Genomic DNA, 24,652 nt, shown 5'->3' with positions numbered 1-24,652 from the left:
GATATACAGGTCAATGCGACTAGTCACTGTCAGGGCTGCGCCCTGCATAGTCTACTGTCACACCAGGTAATGGCATGAGATTAAATCACATGATTTGTGGATTCCATTACATTGACAACTGTTGTCCGAGCCCCCGATGGACTAAACTGTGATCAACAACTGGGACTCCCACCCATTGCAGAACAAGAACGTTATGACTTTGAATGTAGCCCCAGCATGCCCACTGTGGCCGGCACTTCATCCACTCTTTATGGGGCTGACAAACGTTTCCAAGCAGTGAATTTAGAATGCATTCATTGGGGGTATATGTAATCCCCATTCTTGGGATTGGTGGGGGTCCCGGCAGCTGGACCCCAGTGATCAGCTTGTTATCCATTATCCTATAGTTAAAAGATGCTTTATTGGGACAGTAAAGGCATCAGCAAAGGGTGCTTTCCACAAAAATACGCCTTCGCTATATTCTCCATTGCCAAGATATTGCTGGACTTGTTTAAACAAAGCACCACAAGTGGTCGAGTGTTATTACATATGGGAGTGTCACGCTGAGGTCTTAGTGTGGGTTTCTGTGCTGAGACGGTGCCGACAGTTTGCCTTTTGTAACTATACATTATCCTATGGTGCCAAAAAAGTTATACAGGTTTGTATATTACTTCTAGTAAAAACAAAAACTGCCTTACTGTGCTACTCACCTGCTGTAAATCTGCACCCCCATTTCAGAGTACTCCTATAACCCTTTCACTCCTATCCTTAAAATATAATTGTGATATATAGGTATGTTCTATGTAGGGAAATGGAGGTGACTTACCTGTGCAGGGATGGATGTGACCCCAGGTGACTGGATGAAGAGGCAGACAGTAGAACTTGGACAGCAAAGGTTTACCTTGTCTTTATTGTCACTTCTCAGATCTAGTGTTAGAAGTATTTTGAAATAAATGCGCCATAAATGGATCTTCCGAACTCACCGAGGATGGCCAAGGAGGTCCAGAGACCCATGATAGAAAGAATTTTAAACCTAACCTTGAAGATCATCTATCTGCTGACTGGAGAGATGAGGGATTCTGGGAATTGCCACATGACTTCACTCTTTAAAGCAGAACCAAATATAGTCACTACAAGGGCTGGGTGATATGGGCAGCACTTCCCCCATGTCGAGGCCGAACTGTTAGGGTTTGGCAACGTTCTCTGACCCTGAACGGTCAGCATTTGATTCCCTGCAGCTGCAGAAGTGGGATGCAGCCCTAGGTAGTCCTGGAAAACATAGATACAGCCTATGGCCTCTTCACTTGAAGTGACTCTGTATTCACAATCTGCCCACCCATCTGCCCACTTGTACCTTTGGGTAGCTGCTTTTTATCCAAGATCTGTCCTGGGGTCCGTTCGGCAGGTGATGCAGTTATTGTCCTAAAACACAACTTTTAAACTTGCAGCCCTGTGTCAAACTGGCGTAGCCTTGAATGTCTGTGCATTAGGCTGGCACAACCTCTCCGTCCCTCCTCCCCACCCTCCTCATCATTAGGAATGCTCCAGGCAGGTATTCTCCTATTCACCACATGTGTAAGCATGGCACATGGGCTGGAGTATTAAGGCACCTGTGCAGAGGAATAGGAAAAATCCTGCCAGGGGCATTCCTAATGATGAAGAGGGTGGGGAGAAGGGACGGAGGGGTGGTGCAAGGTTAGGGAACAGATACTCTAGGCCACAGCAGTTTGACAGGGCTGCAAGTTTAAAAGTTGTTTTTTAGGACAATAACTGCATCACCTGCCGAATGGACCCCAGGACAGATCTTGGATTAAAAGCAGCTATCTGTAGGTACAAGTGGCTGGGGAGGGGGGGGGGGACAGATTGTGGCTACAGAAGTCGCTTTAACTCTAGTCATATATTTTGAAGGTATAACGAGGAATACCTCAGACGCACATACAAAACGTGTTGTGAATGGGTCCAAAGCTGTGAGAATGTATACCTAATATATATATATTTTTATCATTTTACAGGATTATGGTCCTCAGAAGAAGTCTTGGGAAGATTATGCAGGTTGTGCCTATTCCTGTGCCACAAGTAAAATGAAAAGCCCTTGGAGTCATCTTAATGAAGTTAACATCCTGGAAATCACCAACTTTATTATAGAGCTGCTAACCGGAGAGGTGAGCACTACTGGGAATGCTAGGTAGTTATACAGTACAGACAGTACACTGTTTGTGTAAGATTTCTATAAGGTGTCAGGATGTAACTGTCTATTTCTCCATGGAGGAGTGGGAGTATTTAGCTGAACACAAAGATCAGTACAGAGACATCATAGACAATCACCAGACAATTGCACTACTTGGTAAGAAGACTTTATTACTCTTAAAGGGGTACTCCAGCGGGGGGGGGGCGCACTTTTTTGCTGGGAGCGAGGAGTAGGTGGCTGGGGTAAAAGACGTCCACTCACCTCCCCGGTTCCAGCCGCGGGTCCCTCATCGCGGCACTCCGGTGCCTGGTTCCCGACCGCTTTCTGGTATCTGTCGTGGGCCCGAGACGTGACGTCTCAGGTCCACTCAGCCAGTCAGTGAAGGAGGCGGGATCCGTTTCAAGTCCGCTCAGATCCCGCCTCTGTCACTGACGTATCGTCTCGGGCCTGCGTCAGACACTAGGAAGCGGCCGGGGACCAGAGCGCCACGATGCGGGACCCGCTACTAGAAACGGGCAGGTGAGTGGACGTCTTTTCTCTCAGCCACCTCCTGCCCGGTCCCAGCAAAAAAGTGCCCCCCACCCCCGCTGGAGTACCCCTGTAAGGGGAGATTTATCAAACATGGTGTAAGGTAGAACTGGCTCAGTTGCCCCTAGCAGGTTTTCAGTACCACCTCTATGCTAATGATACACAACTGTATACCTCCTCCCATGATATCATCCTTGCACTCTTACAGAACACCAGTAACTGTCTGCGTGCCGTCTCTAACGTTATCTCCTCCATATTCCTAAAACTCAACCTTGCTAAAACTGAGCTGCTTGTCTTCCCTCCCTCTGCTAACCGCCCCCCACCTGATTTCTCCATCTCTGTCTGTGGTGCAACCATAACTCCTACACAACAAGCCCGCTGCCTTAGGGTTATAGGTGACTCAGATCTGTCCTTCACTCCTCATATTTAGGGTAAATTCACACGGGCGTCTCGCGGTTTTTTTATGCGAGACGCCCGTGTGAATTTACCCTCAATCCCTTTCACGTTCCTGTAATCTGCATCTAAAGAACATCTCTAAAATCCGTCCCTTCCTTACTATCGAATCTGCTAAAACTCTCATTGTCGCTCTGATTCATTCCCGTCTAGACTACTGCAATTCCTTACTAATCGGCCTTCCTTCCTCTAAACTCTCCTCTCTCCAGCCATTCTCAATACAGCAGCCAGGCTCATCTCCATGTCCAGCCGCTATACCGATGCCTCCCCCCTGTACCAGTAACTACACTGGCTCCCTATTAAACTCAGGATACAATATAAACTCCTCCTGCTCACCCATAAAGCTCTCCACAGTGCTGCACTTCCCTATATTTCCTCCCTCATCTCTGTCTACCGTCCTACCCGTGCCTTACACTCCTCTAACGACTTAAGACTAACAACCACCTTGATCCGCACCTCTAACTTCCGTTTCCAGGACTTCACCTACTAGCTGCACCAGTTCTATGGAATGTTACTTTGAAATCGTTAATCGTACAATCGGGCGAATTATCGTTCTGTGTTAACTCACCCGCAGATCACACTCAATATTCACCTACTAGTAATGAAGAAGATTTGACCTCTAGTATTCCCACCAACAAGGCTAAACCCCAAGAGTGCTCTGAATGTAACACGTGCTTTACCAGTATGATAGGTTTTGTAGAGCATCAGTTAATTCACACCAGGAAAACCTCCTATACTTGCCCAGAATGTAAGAAATCTTTTGAGACCGATTCAGAATTGGTGTTACATTTGAGTATTCACCAAAGGGACAAAAAGTTTACATGTTGTGAATGTGGCAACAGTTTCAAGAGGAGGACTCATCTTTCCATGCACAAGAAGATCCACACAGGCGAGAAACCATATTCATGTAAGGAATGTGGGAAATGTTTTATCCAACACTCTCTTTTCACCATCCACCAGAGAATCCATACTGGAGAGAAACCATATTCCTGTTCAGAATGTCACAAGCGTTTTACTAGCAAACCACAACTGGTAAGTCACCCAAGGATTCACACTGGAGAAAAGCCATTTCTCTGCACCGAGTGTGGGAAATGCTTTAATAGCAATAAAACTTTGTATCGACACCGCATAAGTCACATAGGGGAAAAGCCCTTTCCTTGTGCAGAATGTGGGAAATGTTTCACCAGTAGAAGAAATCTTAATACGCATTTACACACAGGGGAAAAACCATTCTCTTGTGAACTGTGTGGAAAGTTTTTTTTTACCTGTAAAAGAAATCTCCAGGCTCATCAGAGGCTCCACACAGGGGAAAAGCCCTTCTATTGTGCTGCCTGCAGGATGAGATTTACCAGTAAGCCACAACGTCATCAACAAGCTCATATGCATCATACTGCATGTTCTTCAGGAGGACATCTTGCTAAAGCTTTGAATTTGGCTGTCCAAGCATAATGGGAAATGTAGTATTGCAACAGCTGGGGGGCTGCAGTTTGAAGACTTATGAGTTAGGGTCTCAATGTGTTTCTCTTCCATATATTCATCTCCAAGATAAATTAAAAAAGTAAAGACTAGAGATGAACGAATCTTGAGCATGCTCGGATCCGTCCGAAACCGAGCGTGCAACATTTGATTACCTGTTGCTGAAGAAGTTGGATGCAGCCTTATGGAGTCCTGTAAAGGCCATAGGGCTGCATCCAACTTCTGCAGCTAGCAGTGATGAGGTTTTCTAACTCTTAGGCTGGGTTCACACACAGTATATTTCAAGCAGTATTTGGTCCTCATATCAGGTCCTCATTGCAACCAAAACCAGGAGTGGATTGAAAACACAGAAAGGATCTGTTCACACAATGTTGAAATTGAGTGGATGGACGCCATTTAATGGCAAATATTTGCTGTTATTTTAAAACAATTGCTGTTATATTGAAATAATGGCAGCTATTTACTGTTATATGGCGGCCATCCACTCAATTTCAACATTGTGTGAACAGATCCTTTCTGTGTTTTCAATCCACTCCGGGTTTTGGTTGCTATGAGGACCTGACATGAGGACCAAATACTGCCTGAAATATACTGTGTGTGAACCCAGCCTTATAGTGCTTTTATTTTTTCACCTTATTTTTTGCACCATCTCTAGTTTTTATTAGTAAAATTTTTTTTAGATCAGATGTATTGATCGCTTTTTTTTTTTTATACATAAAATATAATTTTAAAAAAGCAATCGCTGCGTTTTTTTACAGCTTTGTGTTCACGCCGTTCACCGTGTGTGAAAAATATTGTTTTATTTTAATAAATCAGACGATTACGCACGCTACAGTATATTATATGCTAATTACCTTTATTATTTTTATATGTTTTGTGTATAAAATGGGAAGGGAGGGTGATTTTCACTTTTATTGGGGGAGGGGCTTTGGGACATTATTAATTTTTTTTTTTTACACTTTTTAAGTCCCCTAAGGGGGCTTTTACATGAATACATTAGATTGAATACACTGATCACTGCTATGCAATAGCATAGCAGGGAGCAGTGTAATCTGCAGGCCTGCCTGGGCCTGTGGCAGACTCTATGAGAACATTGGACTGCACGGAGGTAAGCAGTATACCTCCGGCAGTCAGGCAGTGTGATCGGGACCCCCGCAGACACGCTGCGGGGGTCCCGATTGGTAAGTGACCGGAGATGCTCCAGGCACTTGCACTTAAACGCCGCGATCGCAGCGTTTAAGGGGTTAATGCCGGGCTGCCGCGCGATCGCGGCGGCCTGCCATTGAGGGTGAGGGCCTGGCTGCAGATAGCCTGGCTGCAGATAGAAACAAACTCAGCTCCTGAGCTCGCCTCAGAGTGCGGCCCCCTGGCAGGGCGTACATGTACGCCCTGATGCGCCAAGTCCCTGGCGGCGGGAGCGTACATGTACGCCCGCCATCCTTAAGGGGTTAATAGAAAAGATACATTGTGTTAAAATCAGAGGGAATCCCAGCCAGAGGTTATACACATAGGGGGAGATTTATCAAACATGGTGTAAAGTAGAATTGGCTCAGTTGCCCCTAGCAACCAATCAGATTCCGCCTTTCATTTTCCAAAGAATCTGTGAGGAATGAAAGGTGGAATCTGATTGGTTGCTAGGGGCAACTGGGCCAGTTTCACTTTACACTATGTTTGATAAATTTCTAGCCGTGTGGTCAGACCTTAAACACTCTGATTAGCTTCTGCAAAAATCTTTGCAACCTAGACATAAAACCAACACTATGCATAAGAGTAAATAATGAAATGGAGGTCTGTTAAGGGTGGCCCAGCTATGAAACCATCCTGATGACCACTACTCAGCTTACTTCAGGACCGGTTTAAAAAGATGTTTTAGTAAAAGAAGGAATTGTCTGTAGAACAAAACGGGGGGCATTCACACATTCCATGTAATGTTCCTAAAAATTGGCAATATGCCATGGAACTCAGCATCATCATTCATTATGATGCCAGGAGCTCCAAAACAGTTTGGGCCGGGTTCACACTATGTATGACAGCGGCTGTGCTGTGACCCAGCCATGTCACAGAACAGCCGCTGTCAGTGAAGTTCCTCCCATCCTGTACTGCAGTACGGGCCGGATGAACTTCATTTATTTTGAACTGGAATGTAGGCACATACGGGTGTGTCCACGTTCCAATTCACCAACAATGTCAAGTGCAGCCGGAGCCGTACTTTTTTTTTTTTTCAAGTCAAGTGTAGCCGGAGACGTACTTTACATAGTCTGCAATGTCAGTTTTGTTCAATGAATATCAGTCGCACAAAACTCACATGTCAGTTTTTATTATGTTGTATTATGCAGTGCAGAGGTGTGTGTGTGTGTGTGTATTATGCAGTGCAGAGCTGTGTGTGTGTATGAATCATGCAGTACAGAGCTGTTTTTTTTTTTTTTTTTTTTTTTTAAACAATATTTTATTAGTGGCTTATGTAATATTTGAACATACATATTGAAAATTCATTACATATTCAAAAAGAAAGTCGCTCACAGGCAACAACGGATTGTATGTTTACAATATCATACAGATACAATGAGCCTTTGTAATAACCTTAAAAGATATATTATCATATACAATACAACGTAGTCTTACCAAAAACATAAGTAGAAAAACAGTAATTTATAATTTCACCTTAAAACATGGTATAGATGTCAGATATTCAAATATGCTACCAATAGAATGGAGAGAGTTGTCTTTAACAGAGAAAGGGAAAAGCTTAAGATATTTGTAGTGCTCCCAGAGTTCCCTTTTGGGCGGCCATGCAATACCAATCAGTGTCCTTAAATTGATTAATGACAGAGTCTCTCTCTTCTATAGTAAAATCATGAATTAGAAATTGTGTCCATTTGGACATAAATGTTTTTGTTGATTTTTCTTTGGTGCGCAATACATCCAAAAGTTCCCAATGAAAGATCTCCTTCAGAGCGGAGATTACCTCAGAAATGTCTGGTAGAGTATCCAGTATCCAGTTTCTTAATAAACATTTCAGGGAAACTAATAGAGTTAAATGAATTCCTTTAGAAGTAAGTAATTTAGGAGAGGGAGTAGTAGAGTCTATATCAATAAAATGAAAAAGATAACTAAGAGGGAGAAGTGGTATGGCATGGCCCCAAGTGGACAAAAGATAGAGCCGCACAGAGTCCCAAAATTCCTGCACTCGCGTGCAGGCCCAGGCACAATGAAACAGGTCTGCTTTAGGAAGTGAACATTTCGGGCAACTGTTTATGTGAGCAGTTTGGGAGTTGGAAAAAGGAATATTAAAGGCATATATAGCCTTGTGTATAAAGCGGAAATGTATTTCACGTAGAACCACATTGGGAGTGGCAGAATGCACTAGTTGAGATCCTCTCAATATTTGTTGGGTCAGATCCTCTGAAAAAATTACGGAGGACCATTTTTTGAAAAAAATTTGTCTAGATAAATTCTTTTGAGAGCGTGATCTAAGTTCTCCATATGTATGTGATAAAGAATTATGTACCGGTGGTGTTGGGATTAGATTATCAAATTCCATATCACTTTCTGCTTCTGCTATGTCCCGTACTCTGGAAGTAAGAAATTCAATTATAGAATCGTATTGAGGTAAATTAAATGAAGACAATTTAAATCGTGTTCTGACGATATCCCATGATAAGAAAGTGCTGGAATTAGTATCCAGCAGATCCCCAACAGAAGAAACATGTGCACTCTGCCACTCTGAGTAATCTAATTTGTCTGAGTCAGGTGGGTAAAGTGGTGAATGCCACAGAGGAAATCTTTTCGATAGGCAAAAGGGTAAACCATATAATTTTCGTGTCGCCTTCCATGTGGCAATGGTGTCTTTAAAGATAACACTTCTCTTAATTTCTGGGGGTAGTTCTGGTAATTTAGCATGTAGCAGGGTGGGTAAAGGCCAAGGTGCTGCTAAAGCTTTCTCAATTAAAATATTGGAGAAATATGACGTGTCCATAATCCAATCTTTAGCATGGCGAAAGAGAGTGGCTAAATTATATAATCTAATATCTGGGCATTGAGCGCCACCTTTAGAAGTAGGGAGGCAGAGAGTAAAATAGGCAATACGAGGTCTCTTTGATTGCCAAATAAATTTAGTGAAATATGATTGGAGTAGGGAAACGTCAGAATGTTTGAGTAAAAGGGGTATTGTTTGCATTGGATATAACAGGTTTCCAAAACACATCATTTTGATTAAGTGGGTACGGCCTAGAATTGACAATGGTAGAGATTCCCTTCTCTGGAGATCTTGTTTTATTCTCTTAATTATAGGGCGATAATTCAGGGAATATAGTGAGGAGGGAGTTCTGCCAATCTGGATTCCAAGATAAGTAATATAAGATTTAGCGATGGAGACCCCCGCAGGACCCGAAGTAGACCTCTTATGTGGAGTTAGGTAAAGAAGTTGACTTTTATGTATATTGATTCTATACCCAGAGAAGGAACCAAAAAATTTTAAGGCATCTAATACTGCCGGAACATGTAGATCTGGGTTATCTAAATATATTAAAGTATCATCAGCAAAGCATGTAACTTCGATGATTTGGGAACCAACCCGTATGCCTGAGAAAAAGTCAGAAGAAATAAGATATCTAGCAAGAGGCTCCATTGCCAAATTGAACAATAGAGGGGATAGGGGGCAACCCTGTCTGGTACCTTTTTGTAAGGGAAAGCTATCTGAAAGGAAACCCGGGGTATGAATTCTAGCTTTCGGAGATGTGTATATTGTGGAAATATTACAATGTATATTGTGGATATTATCAAAAGCCTTTTCGGCGTCAATTGCCAACAGACCTGGAGAGTGGCTGGAACGACCCCCAGATTGGACACCAGACTGGGCCGCTAGTACCGTTCTTATATTAGTGACACCAGAACGTCCTTTTATAAAGCCAACTTGATGGCTGCCTATTAGTGATGGTAGGATGTCTGCCAATCTATTGGTCATAATCTTTGCCAACAATTTTAGGTCTACATTTATTAAAGAGATTGGCCTGTACGAATTAGGAGATGTCGGATCCTTCCCCTGTTTATGTAGTATTTTGATATATGCAGTATCTCCCGAGGGGAGCATGTGATGGTCAGTCAGAATAGTTTGGAAAGTAGAAAGAAGAGTGGGGGAGATGACAGAAGACATAGATTTATAAAATTCCGCACTATAGCCATCAGGGCCTGGAGCTTTTTAATTTTTAAGTGTAGAGATAGTGGCAGTAATTTCCTCCAATGTGACTGGGGCGTTGAGAGAATCAAGAGAAGGGGTATCAAGAGAAGGTAGAGTTAATGACTCTAGAAAGTTCTTACCAGCAGCTAGATCAAGCCTATCTTTGGAATATAGTGAGCGGTAAAATTGTTGTAAAAGTTGTGACATGACTTTGGGATCTTTTTGTATATTACCCGCTGTATCTTTGAGAGCAGGGATATGTGTAGTAGGTCTACGTCCTTTAGCAAGGTTAGCTAACATTTTCCCTGATTTATTACCATAGTGGAATAAACGGGATATGTATTGATCTCTATATATAGCATTGAGTTTTTCCTGTGCAATTTCGAAAGCTTGTCTAGCTGCTGTCCATTTAGATTTATTGTCATCTGTAGGGGAAGACAGGAAAAGAGTGTATGTAGAGCGCAGATCTTGGGAAAGTTGAAGATAGTTTGTACGTGCTTCACGCTTCTGGGCAGCCACGTAAGAAATTATTTGGCCCCTTAGAACTGCTTTTGCAGTCTCCCAGAAAAGTATTGGGGCTTGTGTATGTTCAGCATTGTTAGAATAAAAGTCTGACCACCATTTTTTTAATAGTTTGATAAATGATTCATCATTAGCTAAATGAGAAGGAAATCTCCAAATAATATCGGATCCCTTCTGAAAAATATCTCTTAATTGTAAACTAACAGGGGAGTGATCCGAAATTACTATATCATGAATTTCAGAGTCTTCTACTCTGCCAAGAGAGTCCGGTGACACTAAACAGTAGTCTTGACCAGGCCGTTTGGGAGTGAGAGTAAAAAGAATATTCTCTACCATCTGGGTGTAGATGACGCCAAGAATCAGATAGGGAGGTAGAATTAAGGAAATTGGATAAAATATTATCTGATGAAGTATATACAGTAGGGGTCTTAGTTCTTTTTCTATCTTCAGTTGTATTAAGAACAGTATTTAGGTCTCCACCAACTATTTTAAGATTATTGTCATCTTGCAGAATGAAGTTTTCCAATTTTTTAAAAAAATCAGGTCTCTTAGTGTTGGAACCATAGACGTTATATATGCTATATTTGCCCGCTGGAGTGTCAATAAGAAGATGACATATCCTGCCTTCATCATCTTGATATTGAGATAATACCGTACAGGCAAAATTTTTATGTGTAAGAATAACTACCCCGCCTTTACGGTTAATAGCTGGTGAACCATAAACTGCACCCACCCAAAAACGTTTGAGTCTGAAATAATCTGATTCAGTTAAATGTGTTTCTTGCAATAATACTATATCGGCCCTAAGTCTCTTAAGATGTTTAAGTATAGAAGTCCTCTTAGATGGGGAACGTAGTCCCTTAACATTCCAAGTGATTAATTTCATACAATATTAATAGAAGAGGAGGTGATAAGAAGAGACCCTGGAAGCACAATAACATAGTGGGTAACCCTTTCAGGCAGAAAAAGAGGATAGCATGTAGCATTTTCAAACAAACTCAAGGTGATATACCTAAGAATAAAACAGTTAACAATATAAACTAAGCGAATAAAGTGAGATGTGGACTTAAAGAAGAAATAAAGAGAAAGAAATAACTGGTGGAGAGGTCACATCAACCTCCGCTCCACTAAATGAGTATATATTAAAATTAAAGACATACACATCCCTACCCTCCTGAGAAATGTCACAGGGAAGCAAATAAATAAAATAAAAGGAAGAGCCAGTATATAATGATTAGTACTTAAAGAAGTTGTACCTAAACCTAAAACCATACAAGGTGGAATTATACATATACATACATATACATGCACACACACACATATACATATATATACTGTACATGTATATACATACATACTTACACACAGACACACACACCACCAAATGCATTACTACCTAGACTAAAGAAAATATTAAAGGGGTTGTCCGGCGATAAAAAATTATTCACAGAATAACACACATTACAAAGTTATACAACTTTGTAATGTATGTTATGTCTATGAATGGCCCCCTTCCCCGTGTTTCCCCCCACCCACGCTAGACCCGGAAGTGTGGTGCATTATACTCACCGCATCTCGTGTCGTCCACGGTCTCCGATCCTCAGCAGTGACGTCTTCTTCGGGAGACCGGCGGATCTTCCCGAGTGCTGGCCGCCCTCTGCAGCGTCATCCGAAGCTCAGCCGCGACTGGCTGAGCAGAACTGTGCTCAGCCAATCGCGGCTGAGCAGCTGATGACGTGGCCGCGTCATCAGCCGCTCAGCCGCGATTGGCTGAGCACAGTTATGCTCAGCCAATCGCGGCTGAGCTTCGGATGACGCTGCAGAGGGTGGCCAGCACTCGGGAAGATCCGCTGGCCGCCCGAAGAAGACGTCACTGCTGAGGATCGGAGACCGTGGTCGGCACGTGACAGGTATGTATAGCACACCACACTTCCGGGTACACGGGTGGGGGGTGGTGGAACACGGGGAAAGGGGCCATTCACAGACATAACATACATTACAAAGTTGTATAACTCTGTAATGTGTGTTATTCTGTGAATAATTTTTCATCGCCGGACAACCCCTTTAATGTAGTAACAAGGTGTCCCTAATATAGTATTTAGTCAACATATATAGGACTAAATAGAGAAAAAAATACTCAGTTTTAATGAGCAGCAAAGCGTCCAACAAAATAGAGATGGAGTTCATAATCATTCCATTTTTTCTACCGTGTCAGTAGGACTATCCAAACGTCGTCTCTTGTGCTTGTCTTGAATAGGTGGAGTGAGACCCTTTACATCTTTAGGCTGGGTTCACACTATGTATATTTGAGGCTGTATTTGTGAGGCTGTATAGCAACCAAAACCAGGAGTGGATTGAAAAACACAGAAAGGCTATGTTCACATAATGTTGTAATTGAGTGGATGGCCATCATTTAATGGCAAATATTTGCTGTTATTTTAAAACAACGGCTGTGGTATTGAAATAATGGCCGTTATTTACTGTTATATGGCGGCCATCCACTCAATTTCAACATTGTGTGAACAGATCCTTTCTGTGTTTTCAATCCACTCCTGGTTTTGGTTGCTATGAGGACCTGACATGAGGACCAAATACTGCCTGAAATATACATAGTGTGAACCCAGCCTGAAGGGAAGAAATGGCTTCCTCAGGAGAACTGTAAAGAGAGGCTGAACCATCCGATTTGAAAACTTTCAGTATGGCAGGATAAAGAAGAGCAAATCGTATTTGATTTCTTACCAATGTCGAGCAAATGTGTGCGAAAGCTTTAAGTTTTTGAACCACTGCTGCGGAGTAGTCATTAAACATGAGGATTTTGTGGCCACGAATTGCAACATCAACTGTAGATTTTTTAAAGCTTTGTAAAATGTTGTTTTTATCATTATAATTCAGATACTTGACAATCACTTGTCTGGGTTTCTGTTCTTTTCTATTTGCATCTTGCTTTTGTTTCGCTGGTGGGGGTCCCACACGGTGCGCTCTTTCCACAGTAATGTGACCGGGGATACCCAAGGCTTGGGGAATTTCTAGAGAACATATAGCATGTAATTGCATGGCTGGAATGGATTCAGGTAAACCTATCAATACGTAAATTGTTGCGCCTAGAGCGGTTCTCTAGATCATCAGTCTTTGTTTGCAATGAAGCTGTGACATTCATATTCTGTTGTAGTTTTATTTTTGTAGAATGTATTTCATCTTCTAACAGGCTGACTCTCTCCTGAAGTTCAGTAATCTGTGAGGTGTGCGTTGCTATATCTCCCTGTATGGTTGCTAGGGAGGAAACTATAGTGGCCTCAAGAGAGGATTTTATGTCATTTAATATCATTTTGGACACTTGAATTGCCAGTGCCTTGCAAGACATATTTAGTCCTGGTATTATGGTGTCACAGAGGTCCGGCACTGGGGTTTGTGAGGTATGTGTTTCCTCTGTGTGTGCCTCAGCAGCAGCACCTCGTGTCGGCGCCATCTTAGGTGTCCCTGTGACAGAGCTGTGAGGTAAATGAAGGAGGGCTTATGGGGAGGTGTATAACTGGTTCCCCGCTTAATGAAGTGGTGCCTCCGACTCCTCGGCACTTAGAGAAGTCAGAGGTGTGGTGCGGCAGGGCCGGTAATGTCAGGAGTCAGAGCGGGGAGCGATATTATGAGCGGAGGGTGGAGGAGCTCACTCACACTGCTGCCATCCCATACGCGCCGGAACCGGAAGTCACAGAGCTGTTTTTATATAGTATGCAAAGCTGTGTGTAAAGTATGCAGTGCAGAGCTGTGTATATAGTATGCAGAGCTGTGTGTGCAGTATGCAATCCATAGCTGTGTATATAGTATGCAGAGCTGTTTGTGTAGTATGCAGTGCAGAGCTGTGTATATAGTATGCAGAGCTGTGTGTGCAGTATGCAGTCCATAGCTGTGTATATAGTATGCAGAGCTGTGTGTGCAGTATGCAGTCCATAGCTGTGTATATAGCATGCAGAGCTGTGTGTATAGTATGCAGTGCAGAGCGGTGTGTGTGTGTGTGTGTGTGTGTATATTATGCAGTGCAGAGGTGTGTGTGTGTGTGTGTGTATATATTATGCAGTGCAGAGCTGTGTCTGTGTGTGTATTATACAGTGCAGAGCTGTGTGTATATTATGCAGTGCATAACTGTGTGTGTTTTTATATAGTATGCAAAGCTGTGTGTAAAGTATGCAGTGCATAACTGTGTGTTTTTATATAGCATGCAAAGCTGTGTGTAAAGTATGCAGTGCAGAGCTGTGTATATAGTATGCAGAGCTGTGTGTGTAGTATGCAGTGCAGAGCTGTGTGTGTATATAATATGCAGTGCAGAGCTGTGTGGATATAGTATGCAGTGCACAGCTGTGTGGATATTATGCAGTGAAGAGGTGGGTGTGTGTGTAATATGCAGTGCAGAGCTGTGTTTATATAGTATGCGAAGCTGTGTGTATAGTATGGAAAGCAGAGCTGTGGGTATAGTATGCAGTGCAGAGCTGTGTATATAGTATGCAGAGCTGTGTGTGCAGTATGCAGTCCATAGCTGTGTATATAGTATGCAGAGCTGTGTATGCAGTATGCAGTCCATAGCTGTGTATATAACATGCAGAGCTGTGTGTGTAGTATGCAGTGCAGAGCTGTGTGTGTGTGTGTGTGTGTGTGTGTGTGTGTGTGTGTATATATATATATATATATATATATATATATATAATGCAGTGCAGAGGTGTGTGTGTGTGTATTATGCAGTGCAGAGCTGTGTGTGTTTGTATATTATGCAGTGCAGAGCTGTGTGTATATTATGCAGTGCAGAACTGTGTCTGTGTGTATTATGCAGTGCAGAGCTGTGTGTATATTATGCAGTGCATAACTGTGTGTGTATAAATCATGCAGAGCTGTTTATATAGTGTGCAAAGCTGTGTGTATAGTATGCAGTGCAGAGCTGTGTTTACATAGTATGCAAAGCTGTGTGTGTGTATAGTATGCAGTGCAGAGCTGTGTGTGGTATGCAGTGCAGAGCTGTGTATATAGTATGCAGAGCTGTGTGTGCAGTATGCAGCGCAGAACTGTGTATATAGTATGCAGAGCTGTGTGTGTGTAGTATGCAGTGCAGAGCTGTGTGTGTAGTATGCAGTGCAGAGCTGTGTGTATATTATGCAGTGAAGAGGTAGGTGTGTGTGTGTGTGTGTGTGTAATATGCAGTGCAGAGCTGTGTGTGTATATTATGCAGTGCAGAGCTGTGTGTGTATGAACCATGCAGTGCAGAGCTGTGTTTATATAATATGCAAAGCAGAGCTGTGTGTATAGTATGCAAAGCAGAGCTGTGTGTATAGTATGCAGAGCTGTGTGTGCAGTATGCAGTCCATAACTGTGTATATAGCATGCAGAGCTGTGTGTGTAGTATGCTGTGCAGAGCTGTGTGTGTGTGCATATTGTGCAGAGCTGTGTGTGTGTGTATTATGCAGTGCAGAGCTGTGTGTGTGTGTGTGTGTGTGTGTGTATATTATGCAGTGCAGAGCTGTGTCTGTGTGTGTATTATGCAGTGCAGAGCTGTGTGTATAAATCGTGCAGAGCTGTTTATATAGCATGCAGTGCAGAGCTGTGTTTATATAGTATGCAAAGCTGTGTGTATAGTATGCAGTGCAGAGCTGTGTATATAGTATGCAGAGCTATGTGTGCAATATGCAGTCCATAGCTGTGTATATAGTATGCAGAGCTGTGTGTGTAGTATGCAGTGCAGAGCTGTGTGTGTGTGTGTGTGTGTGTAATGTGCAGTGCAGAGCCGTGTGGATATAGTATGCAGTGCAGAGCTGTGTGTATATTATTTAGTGCAGAGCTGTGTGTATATTATGCAGTGTAGAGGTGTGTATATTATGCAGTGCCTAGCTGTGTTTATATTATGCAGTGCAGAGCTGTGTGTGTATTATGCAGTGCAGAGCTGTGTATATAGTATGCAGAGCTGTGTGTGCAGTATGCAGTCCATAGCTGTGTATATAGTATGCAAAGCTGTGTGTATAGTATGCAGTGCAGAGCTGTGTGTGTAGTATGCAGAGCTGTGTATGCAGTATGCAGTCCATAGCTGTGTTTATAGTATGCAGAGCTGTGTGTGTAATATGCAGTGCAGAGCTGTGTGTGTGTAGTATTCAGTGCAGAGCTGTGTGTATATAGTATGCAGAGCTGTGTGTGTAGTATTCAGTGCAGAGCTGTTTGTATATAGTATGCAGAGCTGTGTGTGTAGTATTCAGTGCAGAGCTGTTTGTATATAGTATGCAGAGCTGTGTGTGTAGTATTCAGTGCAGAGCTGTTTGTATATAGTATGCAGAGCTGTGTGTGTAGTATTCAGTGCAGAGCTGTTTGTATATAGTATGCAGAGCTGTGTGTGTGTGTGTAGTATTCAGTGCAGAGCTGTTTGTATATAGTATGCAGTGCAGAGCTGTGTGTGTGTGTGTGTGTGTGGTATGCAGTGCAGAGCTGTGTGTATAGTATACAGTGCAGAGCTGTGTGTGTGTGTGTGTGTGTGTGTGTATAATATGCAGTGCAGAACTGTGTGTGTGTGTAGTATGCAGTGCAGAGCTGTTTGTGTATAGTATGCAGTGCAGAGCTGTGTGTGTGTGTGTGTGTGTAGTATGCAGTGCAGAGCTGTTTGTGTATAGTATGCAGTGCAGAGCTGTGTGTGTGTGTGTGTGTGTGTGTGTATTATGCAGTGCAGAGCTGTGTGTATTATGCAGTGCAGAGCTGTGTGTATTATGCAGTGCAGAGCTGTGTGGATCTAAGTATGCAGAATAGAGCAAGCCTCACATATTTGTAACAAAGAACGGCCCCTGACTCCTCCCACACATGTGACTGATCATGTGGTGATGACATCATCAAAGGTCCTCTACTCACTAGGAAGTAGCATCTACTGAATTCTGGGCTGTGTTGTGCATAGTGGCTGCCAGACCAGGTAATGATATGAGCCTACAGATCATGTTATATGTGTTTCCCCATAGACACAGAGCCCCCATAGCAGTGACAGGCATTGTACTAGTGTTTCATCCATAATGTCCTGATAAGTGTTATAACCCTGATAGCCACAGTGCCCCTATGTGACAGAGTAATCTAATTACAGAGAGGCACAGTCCCATCAGACACCGAGTCCCCATCAGACAGCTAGTCACAGCCCCTCTATCACAGAACCAGTCACAATGCTCCCTTGAAGGGGTTATGTGTCAAGGCAAAACAATAGCTGTATGGTTGCAAGTATGTAAAAACCAGCAAAGAAGCTATACTTACCTCTCCCCGCTCCCTGGTGTTCTTACGGGTCTCTGGTATTCCCCTGAGCTGATCCCGCCTCCACCTCTGAGACTTACCTCGGGGACGACAGCCAGGCAGAGGCAGGTAGTGATAGGCTGAGTAAGGAGTTCCTACAGAGACAACAAGTCATAGGAAGCAGTTGAGAGCAGTGGTGACATCTCTGGGGAGCAGTGTGGGCTTTGGAAAGAAATAGCCACTCCACAGCAAGGAAGGGGTAACACTAAACAATGAAATGCTGCTGCTGGCACAGGTGGAGAAAGCCTTGCCTGGCATGCATGTAGGCCAGGATTGCCCTCTTCTCGTTTCCTACACATAGCAGTAGCTAAGGGTCCATTTACACGGAAAAATTATCTGACAGATTATCTGCCAAAGATTTGAAGCCAAGGCCAGAAACAGACTATAAACAGGGAACAGGTCATAAAGGAAAGCCTGAGATTTTTCCTCTTTTCAAGTCCATTTCTGGCTTTGGCTTTAAATCTTCGGCAGATAATCTGTCAGATAATCTTTCTGTGTAAATGGACCCTAAACCCCATCACCACTTTAAATGTTCTGTCTTGCTATTTCTGCCACCCCAGTGCACCAATCCGCCCAGGCCACAGCCCCCCCCCCCCCCTCTTAATATTGTCAAGGTTAAAGGTAACAGATTATGATCATTAGTGCTCCCTGCACTATAGGAACACTTCTAACCTGCTGAGTTTCCCATTAAAGGGGTTATCCAGGATTTAGAACAAAAAACATAACTCCTTTTTTCGCAAACAGCACCACACCTATCCAGTCCCTTTCCTTATCACACTGGGGCACTGGCAATGGTGACATGAGTCCAAATCACTTATGCTATGTTGATGTTGGACACCACTAATATGCCCCCATTACTCCATTGATTAGACAAAGTATTGTGGAAGAACAGCTTCATTGTACTGATGAATTTTTATTTTCTTACCTTTATTTATCATTCACTTATTCTGTATCTCTGGGTTACGCTCCTTTAACATAGACCTGAAGTTTTCAAAGTTTTTTTGTCAGTTTTTTTTAATTGAAGATGATGTTCAGAACTTCCTGCAAATGGAGAAATATCAGAGCCAACTAACGGAGAGCATATTAAACATCACCTTAGAGATCATCTTCCTGCTGACCGGAGAGGTGGGGTCACATAACTTCACTTATGTGTTTCAATAAAATAGCCATCAATATGTCTTTAAAAATAAATATACATATATATATATGTATGTATATATATATAAATATATAGTTTGTTTTATTTTGTAGGAATATGGACCCATGGGAAAATCTGATGAAAACCTCATGCCCATTAGTAATCCCCATAAGTCTGGAGGATGTAGCAGCACCCAGCACCCCATCGAAGGGCCGCCGGCTGACTCACTTACACATGACAGAAGCAATGAGCAGAGGATCCTGGATCTCATTAACAAGATCACTATGCTGCTCACTGGGGAGGTGAGAGCTGCTGGGAATGCTGGGACATTATGTAGTAACGCTTGGGTATACAGAGGATCATTGTATCATTATTTATGCCAGGTTCCTATAAGGTGTCAGGATGTCGCTGTCTATTTCTCCATGGAGGAGTGTGAGTATATAGAAGGACACAAGGATCAGTACAAGGATATTATAATCACATCACCAGGTAAGAGAACATATTGGACATTGTTTTGGTGTCATGCAGACAAGTCAAAAGTTCTGATCAGTTGAGGTTGTAGTGCTGATCTTTAAATATAGCTGGGAGAACTTCGCTCCCCATGTCGCCGCTCAATCCATTTCACTGCTGGAGACAGGCTCCATAGACTTGGGGCTCATCTTCTGCAAATATTCAGATCTGGAAAGTGAAGTGAACTGCTGCAAGTTATATCTAGAGATTGGTGGGGTCTTCCCTGTACATTTTCCCTGTAAACTCAAGGGTGGAGATTTATCAAACATGGTGTAAAGTGAAACTGGCTCAGTTGCCCCTAGCAACCAATCAGATTCCACCTTTCATTCCTCACAGGCTCTTTGGAAAATGAAAGGTGGAATCTGATTGGTTGCTAGGGGCAACTGGGCCAGTTTCACTTTACACCATGTTTGATAAATGTCCCCAAAGGTGTATGTTGGCAACTGTCAGAAAATGTTGTTGATATAAACTGCAGCGTACACCCAACAGACTACTTGAGCTTAAAGTGTTGGAAGCCATGGTGACAGTCAGTAATGCATGTGGCCCACATTCTGATCCAGTTGGGGTCACACTATTACTGACTTAGTGTGTTCTGTCTCCTTGTTTACCTTACATGAGTGACTTCCTGACAAGTACACTTTCATGGAAACAACAGGTGCACTTTAAAGTGATACTGTCATCCTTAGTACCCTATTCCACTGGACGATTATCGTTCAGATTATCGTTAAATCGTTCTAATCTAAACGATAATCGTTCGTTTGAATAGCAGTTAACGACTGAACGAGAAATCGTTGATCGTTTAATAAGACCTGGACCTATTTTTTTCGTTGCTCGTTCGCAAATCGTTCGCATTGAATAAGAAGTCGTTAGCAGTAGTGACGAACGCAATAGCGACGACAAGACGACCGCAAGAACGATCATAAGTAACGATTATCTTTCCATGTAAATGGGCGAAAGATTTCAGGTCTTTCGTAATAGCGGTCGTTTGGATCGTTTATCGTTAACGATTATGCGAACGATAATCGTCCAGTGGAATAGGGCCCTTCCTCTGTGCGCGGTTCTCCGCACCATCCACAAACTTAGATGCTGCACATTCCATATATATACCTGGTGGGTCTCCTTTCTGCTGTAATATCGCTTCATTTAATTGGTGGACAGTGTCACCTAGGCGGGGCTTCACAGCAGTTAGACTCTCTCCCTAGCAGGAAGATGAGACCCAACTGTGATGAAGCTCCACCCAGGTGACACTGTCCACCAATTACATGGAGCAAGAGTAAGGGGGTGGAAGTATCACTTTAAACTAAACTCTCCATCTTGGGTTTTCTTCATAGCTATTGTATATGAATTTCTAAAAGCAAAACAACTGTCTGTACAGTTGTTCCTGCTGTCCAAACCTCTGCAACCTCAACAGACCCTATTAAAGTCTGTCGGATCCAATAGTGTATTGGGATCCATCGGAAATGCATCAGTCTCTAAGCAGAAGCTATAACACTAGTGTGGATCTGATATTTTAAATGTTAGATGAAAAATTATTTGGCTATACTTATGTGTAAAGCAAGATTTTTCTTGTGCGGATCAGGTTATAGCCCTGTTATTTGGTTCTCCTTGTGGTGTTACATGGCATGTCTCTTTTTCTTTTATCAGATTTGTCCAGGGCTGCATATGAATGTGAAGACTTCTATCCACCACTTAGTGTGAAGAATCAACAAAGATTTCTTGCAGCAATGCAGGAAATGAGATGTCCATCAGTAGGTAAACATAGTATGCCAAACCAAGCAATCTCTCGTGAGGCAATACTTCTCAGTAGTAGCATATTTCCACCGACAGGTCATATAATACAAGGTACACCCATCAGCTTTTGGGGAGTGAGTTATGAGCATGAGAAGGAACATAGAGACTTTACTGATTACATACGCCATGTATTTTTGGACCATACATATTCAATGGCTGCAAAGCAGAAACATCAATGGGTTGTGGACAAATACTTTGCAGACAACGGTAATCCTACACCCACAAATGACCCACCATATAACCTGCCTTCTGAGTACATAGAGGAGCCAAATTTATATGGCGGAGAAAGTGTAACATACTCCGAGCTCCCCACTCCAGGGGGTCCTATACAATATAAAGCTGTCCAATTGGAGGCAACGGATCGTATGCAAGAATATCAATGTACTCCTATTAAAGTGGAACCAGTCTCATACGCTGTATCAAATCCCCCAGACACTGATTTCCATGAATGCACAGATCTTAAACAAAGTCCTGTTCATATTAAGGAGGAGCCAGTATCATATGACTCTTATGAAAACACAGCTATTTACACTCCCATGTACGATACACAGAAATATACAGCTGATCATGTCAAAGAGGAACAACCATCAGGGATCGACATTTATGTACCTGAAGAAACGCAATATTCAAACAGCAGCAAGGCAGAAATTGATGTCTATTTACCTACAGATACGGCACTTACAAAAAACAAAGATGTTCATAAAAAACGTGCTCAGCAACATAAACATCTAGACAAGCCATTTTTATGCACTGAATGTGGGAAATGTTTTCAGTGTAAATCAGGACTTTCTACACACAAGAAAATCCACATGTTTAGGAAACGCCACACCTGTCCCGAATGTGGGAAATCTTTTGTCAGTCATTGGTATCTCTTAAGACATCAGAAGCGTCATTCTGGAGAAAAACCTTATTCTTGTGATGAGTGTGGGAAATGTTTTTTAAAAGCATCAAATTTCAATGTCCATTTAAAAATCCACAGAAAGAAAGGTCCATTTGCCTGTGACGTATGTGGAAAATGTTTCCACAAAAACTCATCTCTTAGCCAGCATCAGAAAGTTCATCAACTTAAGACACCGTTTACATGTTCAGAATGTAATAAATGGTTTCCCAGCCAGTCCGAACTCTCTGAGCATCGAAAACTTCACTCTGGAGAAAAAACGTTTTCCTGCCCTGATTGCGGAAAATCTTTCATTAAAGTTCAAAACCTTTTAAACCATCAAAGGCTACATACTGCGAAGAATCCATTTTCCTGTATAGAGTGCGGAAAGCTCTTTACAAGTAACACCTATCTTATACGCCACATGGCGATGCATACAAGGAAAGAGACGTCATATGCTTGTTCGACCTGTGGAAAATATTTTAACAGTAATTTAGATCTGATTATACATCAGAGAATCCACTCAGGGGAGAAATCAGGGACGAATTCTGAATGGCGGAAATGTTTTATCCGTAAATTGGGCTTTGTTATCCATCAGAGGAACCACGCCAAACCAAAGTCCTTCTCGTGTCCTGAATGTAAAGAACAGTTTGCAAAGAAGATAAATTTATTCCATCACCGAAAAATTCACAGGGAGGAGAAATCTACCAAGTCATAGGAGGAGAATTTATAACGGCAGAAATAATGGGGAAGATTTATCAAACTGGTGTAAAGTAGAACTGGCTCAGTTACCCCTAGCAACCAATTAGATTCTACTTTTCATTCCTCACAGATTCTTTGGAAAATGAAAGGTGGAATCTGATTGGTCGCTACGGGCAACTGAGCCTGTTCTACTTTACACCATGTTTGATAAATCTCAACGATATTGTTATTCTGTAAATCAGATTATTACATTGGAAAAATGTAATTTTGCATTGGCTTCTCATGGTTCATGGTGACCAAGTATAGAATTCTGTGTCAAGACATTGGGGAAGATTTATCAAACTGGTGTAAAGTAGAATTGTCTTAGTTACCCCTAGCAACCAATCAGATTCCACCTTTCATTTTTCGAACAATCTGTGAGAAATGAAAAGTGGAATCTGATTGGTTGCTAGGGACAACGAATGCTGCGTTTACACGGAGGAATAATTCGCCTGATCGTACGATTAATAATTTCGAAGTAACGTTTTTTTTTTTGTTTGTTTTTTTTATAACGATCAGCGTTTAGACAGAACGATATATTGTACGGAAAAATCGTTTTGCGATCGCTTGAGCCTATCTCGCACATAGGTTAAATCGGTGAACGACTGTTTACACGGAACGATCTGCATATTTTTTACGAACGACGATTTAAGAACATGTTGTAAGATCAAAATGAACGATTTCTCACTCGTCGTTTGATCGTTCGCTGCGTTTACACGTACGATTATCGTTCGAATTCGATCGTTATCGTGCAAATTCGAACGATAATCGTTCCGTGTAAACGCAGCATAAGACAATTTTACTTTACACCAGTTTGATAAATCTCCCCCATAGTGTCTTTGTCTATGATCATACTTAAAAGCGCAACCACAATCTGGGTATAGGTGGGGTTATTGGCAGGAAGGCGTGCTGACTTATACCGCAGCATACCCTCGCCAGATCGATTAAAGAGAATGCATGTATTCCCGATATCAAGTGCACTAGCTTTAGTGCTCACATCCATCCTTTTGTAATCACCGCTTGTATATAGCAGGACATACAGTTATAAGAATATATTTTACTATAGAGTTATAGCCACAGTTTGTAGACATGTAGTATATGCAAGCAAATCTACTTGCATAACTGGTCTTTTATCTGGTTTAAAGGGGTATTCCGGCCAGGCAAAAGGTAATCTCCACCCCCCACCTTTGTCTAATAGGCATGTATTATATATATATTGCCAATACACATAATTTTGTCCCAACTGAGATGTCAGCTGGGTAAGTTATACAGTTATATAGTTAATCCGGCCCACAGATAATGTCAGAGACATCACATAGCCTCTGTATTAGTAATAAACGGCATGCCGGGAAATGTATTTTCTCGGGTGACGCCATATTGCAAGTCTACAATCATTCAGAAAACTTCAGAATGGACAATCAGAGCGGTGTGGAAATGGGGGCGAGGTATCAAACTCTTGGGGAGCAGTAAGTAAGGTTTTTTTTCGAGAATTGCTAGAATACCCCTTTAAGACCACTGTTCACTTTTTCCACTCAACTGTTATTGTTTTCTGCTACAATGGAGCTAAGCAATGATGTATAACCTACAGTGAAATAGTCAGTGTGGGTATGATATCAGGTACCTGGTTGAAGTTGCTCTTAGCCAGCACAAAAGGGCCCATTTGCCCCTGAAGGGCTGTTAAAGGGGTTGTCTGGGCAAAGTTATTTTTTTTATAGAAAGACACATATATGTCATGCCTCAGCCTCTGATTGGCCAAGCAGGCCTGTGATGTCACCTCCCTGTCTGAACCTGGAAGCCTGCAGCGACAGAGGCAAGGAGCTTGGAAAGTAGCATATCAGATCACATCAGGGATTTTTTTTTGCTTCCCATCTCCCTAGGCACTAAATAAAAAAAAATGTCAGGATAACCCTTTTTGTTTCATGGGTGGGTAACTGTACTGCAGGACGTAATGAAAGTGTTTGGTTCAATATTTATAAAGCTAGC

The 24,652-nt window shown here is 42.3% G+C and overlaps 1 protein-coding gene across 3 annotated transcripts; it reads left to right on the top strand.

Annotated features, from left to right (window-relative positions):
- Positions 1 to 13,798: 13,798 nt before the first annotated feature.
- On the top strand, positions 13,799 to 22,700 carry LOC138799572 (zinc finger protein 436-like). Of its 3 annotated transcripts, none has more exons than XM_069980942.1 (5): positions 13,799 to 13,817; positions 18,621 to 18,737; positions 18,864 to 19,052; positions 19,134 to 19,239; positions 20,905 to 22,700. In XM_069980942.1, exons 2-5 carry the CDS (start codon positions 18,660 to 18,662, stop codon positions 22,644 to 22,646), a joined length of 2,115 nt encoding a protein of 704 aa, XP_069837043.1. In that variant the 5' UTR covers positions 13,799 to 13,817; positions 18,621 to 18,659; the 3' UTR covers positions 22,647 to 22,700. The 3 variants fall into 3 exon arrangements, with proteins under 3 accessions (XP_069837043.1, XP_069837044.1, XP_069837042.1); XM_069980943.1 differs by lacking the exon at positions 13,799 to 13,817 and adding an exon at positions 17,164 to 17,247 and having other exon boundaries at positions 18,637 to 18,737; XM_069980941.1 differs by lacking the exon at positions 13,799 to 13,817 and adding an exon at positions 17,182 to 17,247.
- Positions 22,701 to 24,652: the final 1,952 nt, after the last annotated feature.

This window comes from Dendropsophus ebraccatus, chromosome 8 (assembly GCF_027789765.1).
Source record: "Dendropsophus ebraccatus isolate aDenEbr1 chromosome 8, aDenEbr1.pat, whole genome shotgun sequence".
Lineage (NCBI taxonomy): Eukaryota > Metazoa > Chordata > Amphibia > Anura > Hylidae > Dendropsophus > Dendropsophus ebraccatus.
The sequence above is the reverse complement of the archived record's forward strand: the minus strand, read 5'-3'. Positions and strand labels throughout refer to the sequence as shown.